The sequence below is a fragment of the Musca vetustissima genome, unplaced genomic scaffold, assembly GCF_032173495.1.
Source record: "Musca vetustissima isolate MV318-11 ecotype Yass unplaced genomic scaffold, APGP_CSIRO_Mvet_v1 utg68482, whole genome shotgun sequence".
Classification (NCBI taxonomy): Eukaryota; Metazoa; Arthropoda; class Insecta; order Diptera; family Muscidae; genus Musca; species Musca vetustissima.
Window position 1 is genome coordinate 13,580 of NW_026883092.1, and position 14,959 is coordinate 28,538.

The 14,959-nt window shown below is 36.1% G+C and overlaps 1 protein-coding gene across 1 annotated transcript; it reads left to right on the top strand.

Moving 5' to 3' along the window:
- Positions 1-426: 426 nt before the first annotated feature.
- LOC133329848 (probable serine/threonine-protein kinase mps1) lies at positions 427-1,224 on the top strand. The gene has a single exon (XM_061538315.1). It carries the CDS (start codon positions 427-429, stop codon positions 1,222-1,224), a length of 798 nt encoding a protein of 265 aa, XP_061394299.1.
- Positions 1,225-14,959: the final 13,735 nt, after the last annotated feature.

The following is a 14,959-nucleotide window of genomic DNA, read 5'->3' on the forward strand; positions in this document are numbered from 1 at the left end:
TTAGATGTGCCAAAATAATTTTAGATTGGGTTTTAGAACAATGTTTTAAAATCGTATAAAAAGCATGGCTTACCAATTATATTATATTTATTTTTATTGTTGAATTATATTTTTTATTTATATATTTATTTATTTATTTTTCAATTTTCCCTTTATTGCACTCTTTTTAAATGTTATTTGTTTTCTTTTCCTCTTTTTATTTTCATATCTACAACAACACCTCTTCACCCACAACGAAATTCTATAATTTGCACCCACCTATCACTTGAACAATGCACAATTGGTTTTATTACGTCAAAAAATCAATGCAACAATCTATTCCTAAAAACCAACAACAACCCCACACACAATGCACTTCACTGCAAAACTACTCGTTACCCCCGAAAAATAACAATAATTGCACACTACTGCACCAAATTTTCCTCCATGGCACCTCCACACACACAGCACTTGAATATTGTAAAGGAAAACACTGACGAGGCAACAACAACAGCAACAACACCCTCAAACGCAGATAACGAGGACAATACAACAACAATGTTGCCAACCAATACTGAAGAAGAATTGCATTTCGTTGTAGACAACAGTGTCGACGAGGAAGAGTTGAATGCCGGAAACGGAAATAACGAATTTGAAACCAATATGTCGTCGTCATCGTCGTCGCAGTCAATGGATGGTGGTGCAACAATTGAAAATAATGAGGACGCCGAGGATGTGAATGACAACTTAAATGAATCGTCATCGCTGAACGATGCTGAAGAGTTTGCCGTCAAACGAAATGAGTTCGACAGCAGCGATGATGAGGACGGCGATGACGAAGATGTTGTAAAACACTCCAATTATGGCATACGCAACAAACTCCGTGAAGATATTTCCTCATCGGATGATGAAGATGCCGGCAACAATCCGGACATGCATCCCACGTTCTATGATGAATGGGGTTCGGCACCGGCTAAAGAAAATAATGATTTAAGCAATGACATTGATGTCTACGATGTGGAACCAGTTGATTTGTCCAATGACATTGCCGTCAATGATGCTCCGGATCTACCCATTAATCCGGATGCGGAATTTATTGATGTCTTTGGTGGCAGACAAAAATTGGCCACAATGCCCAAGTTTGAGAAGTTGTCCTTAAGACAGGCAACAGAAGATGAGGGTGAGGGTCAAGATGATGTTGAGACAGTCGAACATTTATCATCATTTAGTGGTGAAATGAAATAGAATTATGCCAGTCATTGTCACTCACAAACACACACACACATATATATACACCATGTAATAACAATAGTTATCTTATAGACGAGAGAAAAGAAGAAGAAAACAAGAAACGATGAGAAATTAATTTTTATCTCGCAAATGTTTTTGTTGGATAATTATGTTTATTTTTAATTATAAGTCATCTATTATTATTATTTTATTTTTTTTTTTTTTTGTATTTTAGTTTTATTAGTCATCTCGCCAAACTAATTTAATTTTATTTTAATTATGTCACGTATACTCATTTATAAAAAAAAAGTATTTTTCATTATTTTATCTATTATTTATGTAAAAAAAGAAAACGATGTATTTTTTTTTCTAGAATAAACACCTGCGTCAATGTGTAAAATTGCATCTCAAAAAAAATCGATAAATTTTTGTTATCGATAATAAAATTACAAACTAAAGACCAAGTGTTTACAACATAAAGTGTTTTATTTTTGCAAGGACCTTACTTACTTACTTAGCTGGCTTGTTATAGAACGGTTGTTCCATAAGCCGAGCTTAGACCAGTAAGGAAAGAAGTAAAGTCGGACGGGGTATATTCAACAGATGAATCCTAACAGACGTCGCATTTTTAAAGAACCATTAACATGAAATTGGATCCATAAACATGCCATTCTGAAACCGATATTAAAATTTTTAATTTGGTCAGATATAGAAGCTAAATCTGAACCGATTTCAGGAAACTTAACACACATCATTCTAGACCTAATTCATTACGCTGTGCCAAATTTCGTACAAATCGAAAGGTATTAGGGGACTTTGGTGCACCATTTACTTTAAATCGGACGACAATATATATGGGAGCTATATCTAAATCTGAACCGATTTTTACGTAACATAGCACACATTATTCTAGACCTAATTCATTACGCTGTGCCAAATTTCGTGCAAACTGAAAGATATAAAGGAACTTTGGTACACCATTTAACTTAAATCGGACGAAAATATATATGGGAGCAATATCTAAATCGGAACCGATTTTCACAAAATTTAACACACACCATTCTAGACCTAATTCATTACGCTGTGCCAAATTTCGTGCAAACTGAAAGATATAAAGGAACTTTGGTACACCATTTAACTTAAATCGGACGAAATATATATGGGAGCTATATCTAAGTCTGAACCGATTTTCACGTAACTTAGCACACATTATTCTAGCCCTAATTCATTACGATGTGCCAAATTTTGGTGAACCATTTACATTAAATCAGACGAAAATATATATGGGAGGTATATCTAAATCGGACGAAAATATATATGGGAGCTATATCTAAATCTGAACCGATTTTCAGGAAACTTAACAGACATCGTTCTAGGCCAAATTCATTACGCTGTGCCAAACTTCGTGCAAACCGAAAGATATTAAGGGACTTTGGTGCACCACTTACCTTAAATCGGACCAAAATATATATGGGAGCTATATCTAAATCTAAACCGATTTTTCCAATTTCAATTGGGTTCGTCCTTTGGCCAAATAAGTGAATTATGTCAAATTTCATCCAAATCGGATCATAAATGTACTTTGTTCACAAAAATACATGGACGGATAGACGGACATGCGTAAATCGACTCAGAAAGTGATACTATGCATATTCTCAAAAGGAACCATGTGTCTATCTCGTTTCCTTTTTCCTGTTGCAAACATATGCACAAAGGCATAATACCCTGTACCACAGTGTGGTGAAGGGTATAAAAAGAGTTCAAAGCGCGTTGGTCTTGTGCGCATTTCCAGCAATTTGAAATACTACGTTCCAAGATGTTGTTTTCTACTTGGTCTTTCCATCTAATTCGTGGTCTTCACCGTCGACGCATATCGGCCCGTAGATCTTTCGGAGAAATTTTCTTTCTTTCATTCAGAGCTGCCTCATCTGCTTGCGCATGTACCCATGATTCAGATCCATATAACAGCACGGGTAGTATCAGCGTCTTGTAGAGTGTGAGATTGATCTGGCGGAAGGTGGCCTTGTTTCTAAACTGCTTACCATAGTAACATCTGTTGGCCATCACAATCCTTCTCCGAATTTCAAAACTGATGTCATTCGTTTTATTTATGGCGGTACCACGGTATATAAAATCTTTAACTACCTCGAAGCTATAGTTCTCAAGTTCCACAGTTGGTCCGAGTCTACTGGACGTCTTTCGCGTTTATAATATCACCTTGGTCTTCTCGCCGTTTACTGCCAGACCCACTTTGGCAGACTCCTTCTCAATTTGTTGAAAGGTGGCTGTTACCGCTCGCAATGTTCGACCCATTATATCGATGTCTTCGGCGTAGGCGAGTAACATGTGTTTGGTTTGGTGTACAGAGTGTCATTTCTGTTCACTTTTGCCTCTCGTATGACCTTTTCCAGCAGAATGTTAAAAAGTTCACACAACAAACTGTCACCTTTCTGGATCCTCGTTCGGTATTGAGGGGCTCCGAGAGGTCCTTTCCGACTTTAACTGCTGACCTTGTGCCACCTAAAGTTATCCTGTATTGCCGCATTAATTTTGCAGGAATGCCGAACGTAGACATGGCTTTAAACACCCCTGAACGGATAGGGCTGTCGAATGCGGATTTATAGTCGACAAATAGGTGGTATTTGTCGATGTGTTTTTCGTGGGTCTTTTCCAGGATTTGGCGCAGAGTGAATGCATTGACCAGATTTTCACTCTGCAATGGTGGATTTGCCAGGTCTGAAGCCGTACTGGTATGGTCCAATAATATCATTGACCATTGACTTCAATCGTTCACACAGCACACTGGATAGCACTTTATATGCGATGGGAAGGAGACTTATTCCTCTATAGTTGGCACATATCGTCTTGTCTCCTTGTTTGTGCACGGGACACAGGATGCTGAGGTTCCAATTATTGCGCATGCATTCCTCTAGGCAAATTGTACTAATCCGCTGACCTGACCAGCATCTGACCACCAGTCTTGAATAGTTTGGCTGGTAACCCGTCGGCTCCTGCTGCTCTATTGTTATTGAGCCGATCAATTGCCTCATCTTGGCTAGGTGGTATACACTATATGCCGTCATCTCTCATTGGTTTTGAGGTATCCTCTTCACCGCCACTATTTGACACCAGAAGCTTTTCAAAATGCTCCTTCCAGATCCTCAACACGCTGTCTGTATCTGTCACCAGGTTTCTTCTTCATTTCTACAGGAGGATGTGCCTGCACCACAGCCTTCAGTTTGGTGTTTTACTCGTTGATACAATTTCCGGACTTCATTCTGACTCCTGTACATCTCGAGTTGCTCACGCTCACGTTTTTCTTATTCTTTCTTCTTTTTTTCTGAAAATACATTTCTCCTCTCTCCTTTTCTCCCGATAATTCTCCATCACGTTACATGTCGCTACTGTCTGCAGGGTTGCCCTATACGCTGCGTTTTTCATATCAGTAGCATTACGACACTCCTGATCGTACCACGGATTTCTTGGATGGTGGTCTTTAGTACCCAAGTGTTATTTTTGCTGCAGTTTGTTCTATAATATTATCGGGACAAGGGGTGCTTTCGTCAAGCAGTTGGGTAAGTTGAGCGGAGTAGGCCTCGGCTACCTGTTGTGTTTGCAGCTTTTCGACGTCGAGTTTCCGTATTGAGTTAGATCGCACCTTTGCTGCTACATTAAGACGGGTGCGTACCTTGGCTGCCACAAGGTAATGGTCCGAATCGATATTCGCTCCTCGGATCGATCGGACGTCTAAAACACTGGATGAATGCCTTCCGTCTATCACAACATGATCAATTTGATTTCTCGTTGCTTGATCAGGAGAAATCCAGGTGGTCTTGTGTATATCGAGATGCTTGAATCTGGTGCTTCTAACTACCATGTTTTTTGCTGCCGCGAAGTCAGTCAATCTCATGCCGTTGTCGAATGTTTCTTCATGAAGGCTGAATTTTCCGACGGTGGGGCCAAAGATATTTTCCCTTGCGATGTTTGCATTAAAATCTCGCTCGCAGAATTTTAATGTCATGGCCATGGCAGCGATCATATGCTGTTTCTAGGCGTTCGTAAAATATGTCTTTGGTCTGCTCATCTTTTTCTTCGATCGGAGCATGGGTACAAATAAGATGTAGAAGAATTTCGCTTTTATGCAGATTATAGCAATTCGTTCATCTTCTGGAGTGATCTAGAGATGAGGTCTTTTATTCTCCTGTTGACCATAAATCCGCAGCCAAATTCATGTCTCTTTTCATGGCAGCTTTAATACAGTGCGTAATTGTCTGATTTACTTACGCCTGTCCCTTTCCATCGCATTTCCTGTAAGGCAATAATATCGGCTTTGTACTTCTTGAATACATCCGCCAAAGCGAGAACTGCGCCTGTTCTGTACAACGTGCTCACATTCCAAGTGCAGATTCGCAGATCGTGGTCCTTTATACGTTTGCGGGGGTCGTCAACATTAGAAAATTCTTAGCTTTTTCATAGTAGGAGGGGTTTTCCGAGTGTTGGCAACTTACCCGACGCCTCAACCCATTTTTATACCCTTCACCACACTGTGGTACGGGGTATTATGTCTCTGTGCATATGTTTGTAACAGGCAAAAATAATCGAGAAAATGCATAAAATCATTTTCGGAGTCGAATTGTGCATGTCCGTCCGTCTGCCCGTCCGACCGTCCATGTATTTTTGTTAACAAAGTACAGGTCGCATTTATGATCCGATTTGGATGAAATTTGGCACAGGTCACTTAATTGGCCCAAGGACGAACCCTATTGAAATTAGAGAAAATCGCTCCACGTTTAGGCATAGCTCCCATATAAGGGTACCCCCCAATTTTCGATATTTTGAGGTTATTTAGCGCGGTTTTTAACTGAATTCACTGAAATTTGGTAATTTGAGTTCTTATTGGGTAGCAAATCTCCCTACTAAAAATTATAAATATAGGTCAATTTTTTTCGGATAGTTCCCATATAAGGGTACCCCCAATTTTCGGTATTTTGGGGGTTTTGTACGCATTTTTCGACCGATTTCGCTGAAATTTTGTACTTTGAAATTTTATTGGGTAGCAAATCCCTACTAAAAATTATAAATATAGGTTATTTTTTTCGGAAAGTCCATATATAAGGGTACCCCAAATTTTCGGTATTTTGGGGTTCTTGAGCTCGTTTTATAACTGAATTCTCTTAAATTTTGTACATTGGGTTCTTATTGGGTACCAAATTACTCCACTAAAAATTATAAATATAGGTATAGTTTTTCTGGTAGTCGGTACCCACTCCACTAAAAATTATAAATATAGGTACAGTTTTTCTGGTAGTCGGTACCCCCGTTGGGGGTACCGTTATATGGGGAGCGCGTTTTTCAACCAAATTCTTTGTAATATGGTAACAAGCCTCCCTCCCAAATATTATTAATATTCGCACCACACACACAGGTCACTTAATAGGCCCAAGGACGAACCCTATTGAAATTGGAGAAAATCGGTTCAGATTTAGATATAGCTCCCATATATATTTTCGTCCGATTTCAACTTATTGCACAGAGTATTGAATTAGGTCTAGATAGTTATATGCCAAGTTTTGTTGAAATCGGTTCAGATTTAGATATAGCTCCGATTTATAGTTTCGTCCGATTTAATGTAAATAGTGCACCAAACTCTCCATAGTGGTCCGACTAAAGCAAAATTTTGCACAGAGTACTGAATTAGGTCCCGACTGATGTATGTGAAATTTTGTTGGAATCGGTTCAGATTTAGATATAGCTGCTATATATAGTTTCGTCCCATTTTATGTAAATGAAGCTCCATACTGCCAATATTTATCCGATTGAGACAAAATTTTGCACAGAGTACTGAATTAGGGCCAAATTTCTATATCTACAGGATGTCTTGCATGTACCCATAGTGGTGAAGGGTATCATATAGTCGGTCCTGTCCGACTTTTGAACTTTCCTTACTGGTTTGTTATGGGTGAACTCGAGGCACATATCAGCTCACTATTTCAACAGATGATGAAAATACCCCAGGTGACACCGCAGGGAGGATGAGATGAAAGAGGGACCAAGATAAACTTGGACTTCGCCATCATTTTCCCAAACTCGTGGATGGCGTGGATTTATTAAATAATTTTTCCAAACTCTATAGAAGGCGTGGACTCTTTAAATAATTTTTCCAAACTCTATAAAAGGCGTGGATTTTTTAAAATAATTTTTTCAAGGCTCTTTCTTATTACAACAGATTGCCTAATTTTCATTATTATGCCTAATCAACCGTGTCCATAAACTACTCATATTTGAATCGAATTTAATTTATTTATTTATGATTCTTAATGAATTTTCCTAAACATATATATTCGCTCAATTAGTTATTGCCATTTTGTATTTATGAATAGAATTTATTTTTCGTTAATGGACTGTAATTAAAATTTTTTGAATATCATAATAAACAAAACGTTATAAAACTATATTGAATTTTTGCAATTCATTTTTAATTTTTGGTATTTTGTGACAAACGGCAAAAAAAATTAAATAATTTATTGGCATTTAATATGTCCGGATATTTGTTAGTTATTTGAGCATGAAATGAAAGCATAAGGTAAGTAATTAAAATTGTATTATATAAAATATAATATTATAAACAATTTAATATTAATTTTTTTTAATTTCAATTCATTTTCTTTTTTTCAAAAACGTTGATTTTTAAAGGTTCTGTTTTGTAAGGACAAATGAGCTTGGCCCAACAGACAACTAGGAGTGGATTTTTAAGAATAGGACTAACAGACAAATAAGGACCAACAGACAAATATGCGTGGATTTTAAGGAATAAGGACTAACAGACAAATTTAATATATAACAGAGCTTAGTGTAAAGTGAGTGACTGACAGATCATCGCTCAGACGAAACGGCGAAAGGAAGAAGCTTGAAATTTTGAGTGTGGGTTGTTGTTGGTCTATTGGCGTGAGTGAAGGCTGGGTTTTTGGAAATTCGAACTAGAAGGGTACGAAAAGTACTAAAATGTACCAAATATGGTACCCTTTGTATTAGGGGAACGGAAAGAGCTAGAATTCTGAAATTTGGAATGTGGGTCACTGATAAAAACTTAGAAAGATGCACAAAAGAGTTTTTGAAAATTCGACCTAGAAGTGTACGAAAAGTACTAAGCATTACTAAATTTAGTTCTAATTGCATATGTATTGAACATATATAGCTAGAATCTTGAAATTTTATATGGAATAAAGGTTGGAAAGCGGTGTTGATGCATGGAAATGGTTCATGAAATTTGTACATATATATACAAATGTACAAAATGGTACTAAATTTAGTACTATTGGCGTTTAAATGAGTGTATAGAGATGGAAGCCCGAAAATCAGAATTAGAACTACTATTGTAGAACACGATTGAGGTAGCTTTAAAAATTGTACTTATGTGTACGAAAAGTACTAAATTTGGTGCAAGTTGGATTTATGTGATGGAGTTTTCAAATTGGGAATTAAATTGACTTTTGAGTGTTGTTTTGAAGTAGTTTAGGAAATTCGGATAGGATAGAGCTGAAACCTGAAATTTGGAATTAAGATTACTGTTGAAGATTGAGCTATAGAGACATCTTTGGAAATTTGTATTTATGTGTACAAAAAGTACTAAACGGCAATAGATTTCGTACAATTTGGATTTGGGTGAACGGAAAGAGCTGGAAACCTAAAATTTAGAATAATGGTTGCTTTTGGAATATGGAATTGAGATATGGAAGTACTTATGTGTACTAAATGGTACTATGTTTGGTACAACTTGATTATGTGTGAACGGATAGAACTGGACTCCAGAATTTTGGAATTAAAATTTATGTTGGAGTGTAGAATTGACATAGTTTAGGAAATTCTTAATTATAGAAACAAAAAGTACTAAATGGTACCAAATTGTTTTTGCGTGAAGATACTGAAAATGTTAATTAATATTGCAGTTAGAGTGCAGGATTAATACATGTCGGAAGTTTTGAAAAGTCGTCCTTATGTGTACTAAATGGTACTAAATTTGGTACAATTTATATTCAAGCGAACGGATACAGATTGAAAACTTACATTTGAAATGAAAATTAAAGAATTAAGGTTGTATTGGAATTTCGTACTTATGGAAGCACTAAATGGTACTAAATATGGTACAATTCGTTTGAAGTGAAGGATAGAAATGGAAAACTTATGTTCGAAAATAAAATTACTTTTAAAGTACAGAATTGAGACAGTGTTGGAAATTCGAACTCATAAGTCCAAAAAGTACTAAATGGTACCAAATATGTGGAATTGAGGATGTTTACGTCTAGTTGGTGAACGGATAGAGCTGGACTGAGGTAGTTTTGGAAATTTGTACTTATGGTTAGATTGATATAGGTTTGAAATATAAATACGAAAAGTACAAAATGGTACCAAATCTGGTACAATTTGGCTTTAGCTTAACAGACAGTTCTGAAAAGTTTAAATTTGGACTTACAATTACTGTTTAAAAGCAGGTTTGGAATATGGAATACGAAAAGTACTGTACAGTATGGTACCAAATCTAATACAATTTGGTTTTTATTGAACATACAGAGCTGGAATTTTTAAATTTGGACGAACGATTGCTATTTAAAATCAGGATTGAGGTACTTTGGAAATTTGTACTTATGAGTAAAACCCAGCGGTATAGTCGGACGGGGCCGACCATATGATACCCTACGCAACTACCACGAAAAAGAAAAGGTCACTGGAGAGCCCAGAAAAACCGACTAAAATTAAGTATTTGGTCCATTTCATCCCCTAAATATTAACCGATCTTTACCAAAAACAATAGGGGTCTTCACTGACCAGAACCCATCGTACATGCAAAATTTCGTGAAGATTGGTCCATAACTGTGGCCTGTATCGTGTTTACAAATTATAATGGACAGACGGACGGGCGGAGGGACACACATGTCTATATCGACTCAGCTAGTCGAGATATGACGATCGGTATACTTAAAGGTGGGTCTAGGACCAATATTTCACGGCGTTACAAACTTTTGGGGCTGCACAAAGCTATAATACCCTGACAACATAGTTGTATATGGTATAAAAATTACTAAGTTTGGTTCAATTTGAAATATATTTCGGAAAATAGTGCTTATGAGTATGAAGAGTACTAAATGATCATAAACATGATATTAGATGTAGGAATAGAGGTGAAATTCAAAACTATAGTAAAAAACAATTATAAAGTATTCACGACTTTCATATGAAATATTATTATTTTTTATTCCCTTTCCGCATACGAAGTAGCGGGCATTTAGCTAGTAGGCGTATTTATTTGAACATGTAGCTATTAAATCCCCCTCTCCTTTTCCATAATGATAACTCAACCGAACCATGTTTGCATATTAAAATTAATCTCATTGTTAGACAATTTCCTTCTATTCAAGACTATTTGTAAATAATCCTTATTATCATTTACAGAAAATTATCCTCTCGTAGCCCCCCCTCTAACGCATAATTCATGATATGTAAGGGCATGCAGTCAAGAGTAAAGAATAACATGACAATTGTACTACAATTTCAGGAGTATAATCAACGAACGAACGATGGAACGTTCGAATGAATGGATGGCTGTTGGGTGAATGTATTCAAACAACTGTAAGAATTATCATTATTTATAAAAATATATTCCTACTTATGTTGGGATTTGAATTTTTACAACAACAACAAGAGCTACAACTATTTATTGCAACCATACGCATCCAGTGGTGGGGTGTTCGGTAGTTTGGTGGGTCGGTTGGTTATATTCAACGGAAATGTAAATTATTTGTCTGGCCTAGGATGAATGCAAGGATATGAGAACAACAACTGAAACGATTATAGAACGATGATGATGACGACGACGAGGAATGAATGATGGTCCTGCAAGTATGTTTGTATGAAAGGATCAGGATTGGAAATAAAATAGGGGAGTTCAAATAGAATTTGTACATATTTCAAAATTTAAATTTTCCAAACACCCTCCAGTCCAATAAGCCAAGAATTTTTAAAAAATGTGAGCTGGGAAAAAATTCGTGACTGTATTTTAAAAATTAAAAAAAAAACTGTAGAACTACCAAAGGCTCGCATTTTTAAAGAGTAAATAAGGCATAGAATAAAAAATGCGTAGATTTATAAAGAATATTTTTTCAAGGACCAAAATAAGGATTGCACAAGGCGTCGATTTTTTAAAAATATTTTTTCATGGACCATCACAAGCTTGGATTTTTATACCCTTCACCACACTGTGGTACAGAGTATTATGTCTTTGTGCATATGTTTGTAACAGGCAAAATTAAGTACAGGTCGCATTTATGATCCGAATTGGATGAAATTTGGCACAGCTCTCTTATTTAGCCCAAAGACGAACCATATTGAAATTGGGAAAATCGGTTCAGATTTAGATATAGCTCCTATAGATATACGGGAGCTATATCTAAATATGAACCGATTTTCTTTAATTTCAATAGGGTTCGTCCTTGGGCCAAATAAGTGACTTGTGCCGAATTTCATCCAAATCGGAACATAAATGCGACCTGCACTTTCGTCCGATTTAAGGTAAATAGGGCTCCAAAATCCCTATATATCTTCCTATATGCACGAAATTTGGCATAGGGTACGGTATTATGTCCAGAATGATGTGTACTAAGTTTCGTTAAAATCGGTAGAGATCTAGATATCTCCCATATATAGTTTTGTTCGATTTTATGTAAATGGTGCACCAATGCCCTATATATCTTTCGATTTGAACGAAATTTTGCACAGTGTACTGAATTAAGTCTAGAATAGTGTGTGTCAAGTTTCGAGAAAATCGGGTCAGATTTATATATAGCTCCCATATATATTATCGTCCGATTTAATGTAAATGGGGCTCCAAAATCCTTATATATCATCCTATATGCACGGAATTTGGCATAGGGCACGGAATTATGTCCAGGATGATTTGTTGTAAGTTTTGTGGAAGTCGGTTCAGATTTAGATATAGCTCCCATATATATTTTCGTCCGATTTTATGTAAATGGTGCACCAAAGTCCCTTTATATCCTTCGATTTGCACGAAATTTGGCATAGCGTATTGAACTAGGTCTAGAATGATGTGTGTTTAGTTTCATGAAAATCGGTTCCGATTTATATATAGCTCCCATATATATTTTCGTCCGATTTTATGTAAATGGTGCACCAAAGTCCTTATATATCCTTCGATTTGCACAGAATTTGGCATAGCATTCTGAATTGAGTCTAGAATGTTGTGTGTTAAGTTTCGTGGAAATCGGTTCCGATTTATATATAGCTCCCATATATATTTTCGTCCGATTTAATGTAAATGTTGCTCCAAAGTACCTATATATCTTTCGATTTGCATGAAATTTGGTACAGCGCACTGAATTGAACCTAGGATGATTTGTTGTAAGTTTTGTGGAAATCGGTTCAGATTTAGATATAGCTCCCATATATATTTTCGTCCGATTTTATGTAAATGGTGCACCAAAGTCCCTTTATATCCTTCGATTTGCACGAAGTTTGGCATAACCAACTAAAATAAGTATAGAATGAGGTTTGTTAAGTTTCGTAAGAATCGGTTCAGATTTAAATATAGCTCCCATATATATTTTCGTCCGATTTTATGAAAATAGTTCACCAAAGCCACTATATTTCTTTCAATTTGCACGAAATTTGGCATGGCGTACTGAATTGAGTGTAGAGTGATATGTGGTAATTTTTGTGAAAATCGGTTTAGATTTAGTTATAGCTCCCATAGATATTTTCGTCCGATTTTATGTAAATGGTGCACCTTTATAAGCCTAGAGCAAAGAGTGTTAAATTTAGTGAAAAACGGTTCAGATTTACATATAGCTCTCACATATACATATATATTCGTCCGATTTTTCATAAATGGTGCACCAAACTTCTAATATTTGTCCGATTAACACGAAGTTTTGCACATCGTATCTAATGGAGACTTGAATGCCGTTATTGCGTTTTGTAGAAATTGGTGCAAATGCAGCCATAGCCTCCATATGTATTTCGAACGGGTATCAAATTGAGATTAAATTTTTAACAGTGCGGCGTACCGAATAGCCATGGTACGCAGACGACTCTAAATCTACCCTAATGAAATTACATGTATCATAGGTTGCAGAAAGACATGAGTATGTTCCTTCGAGGGAACATTGACATGTAAGGGTACATATGTACAATATACCCAGAGTGGGTATCATATAGTCGATCCAATCCGACTTTACTACTTTCCTTATTGGTTTTTTTCTTGGATACCACAAGGCGTGGATTTTTTAAGATATTTTTTCATGGACTACCACAAGGCGTGAATTTTTTTAGAATGGTTTTCAAGGCCCTCTAAAGACTGGGATTTTTGAAGAATGTTTTTCAAGGCCCTCTAAAGACTGGGATTTTTGAAGAATGTTTTTCAAGGCCCGCTAAAGGCTAGGATTTCTTAAAAATGTTTTTAAAGGCAACATCTATAATTGTGAGTTATTTAAAAAACTATTTTTTCATCGAACATTTCCTCATATCCATCACCCTTCTTCAACACACCCTTTCGTTAACCAATTCCCCTCATAGCAATGCTACATTGCAAACTACAAATTCCCATACTCTGGCATAAATTGTTTCTGTCCATATTTATTTAACATTTTACTACAATTTGTGTTGTTGTAGTTGTTGTTTTTGTTGCTTTCCTGCCGTTAAGATTCCTGTTTTATTTTTCCATCAGAATCTCTTTCTCTGCAGAATATTTAAATAATCGCATTAAGCACAACTTTACTCTTCAATGGAAATGAATGTTAAGTTCAGAATAGTCTCATTTATGTTCGTTAGAATATGACAGGACCTCGTTGTTTATAATAACAGGAACAAAACAACAACAACAAAATGGGGGAAAATACATAACATAAATAAAAGAAGAAGAGTAAAAGTATATTTTGAAGGACCAGCCCAACTGGAGTTAATATTGAAGAGAAATTTGTATTTTTTAACCCACATGCAATTGAAAAAAAATATTTTTTTTTTTTAAATTCCAAAAAATTGTACACGAAGCTAATTTGTATTAAATGCAGTAAAGGACTAGTTAGACCACCTAACCTCTATAAAGGCCTGATTTTTTATCCTCAATGTATTTAAGCATTATGGGCTCCATACGGTCAATAGAAAGTATAACAAGTGAAAAAGCGTTAAGTTCGGCCGGGCCGAACTTTGGATACTCTCCACCATAGATATATTGACAGGTACTAGAAATCAATATATAGGGAACATACCAAAAATACCGACATTTCCAAAAACGGATTATTTAAACCATAATACAAATTTCAGCAATTTTAATGGATAATTATACTCACTGCCTGGCTACACCTGGCGTTTCAGAAATATTTACATTTCATCCAAACTTTGCCCATTCTCCTGTGTGTTGGTCCCAGAAAGAGTGGACTGATATTTCCCATCTTCGAATTTGAACTAAGTTTGGAAGAAATAATAAGATGGGCAAAGTTTGGATGAAATCTAAATATTTCTGAAACGCCAGGTGTAGCCAGGCTAATGAGGATGTATACACTTTGACACGGTGAACCGAATCCAAAAACGGATTATGTAAACCATAATAAAAATTTTAGAAATTTTTAATGGATTATTATACTCTCAGCCTGGCTACACCTGGCGTTTCAGAAATATTTAGATTTCATCCAAACTTTGCCCATCTTATTATTTCGTCCAAACTTAGTTCAAATTCGAAGAT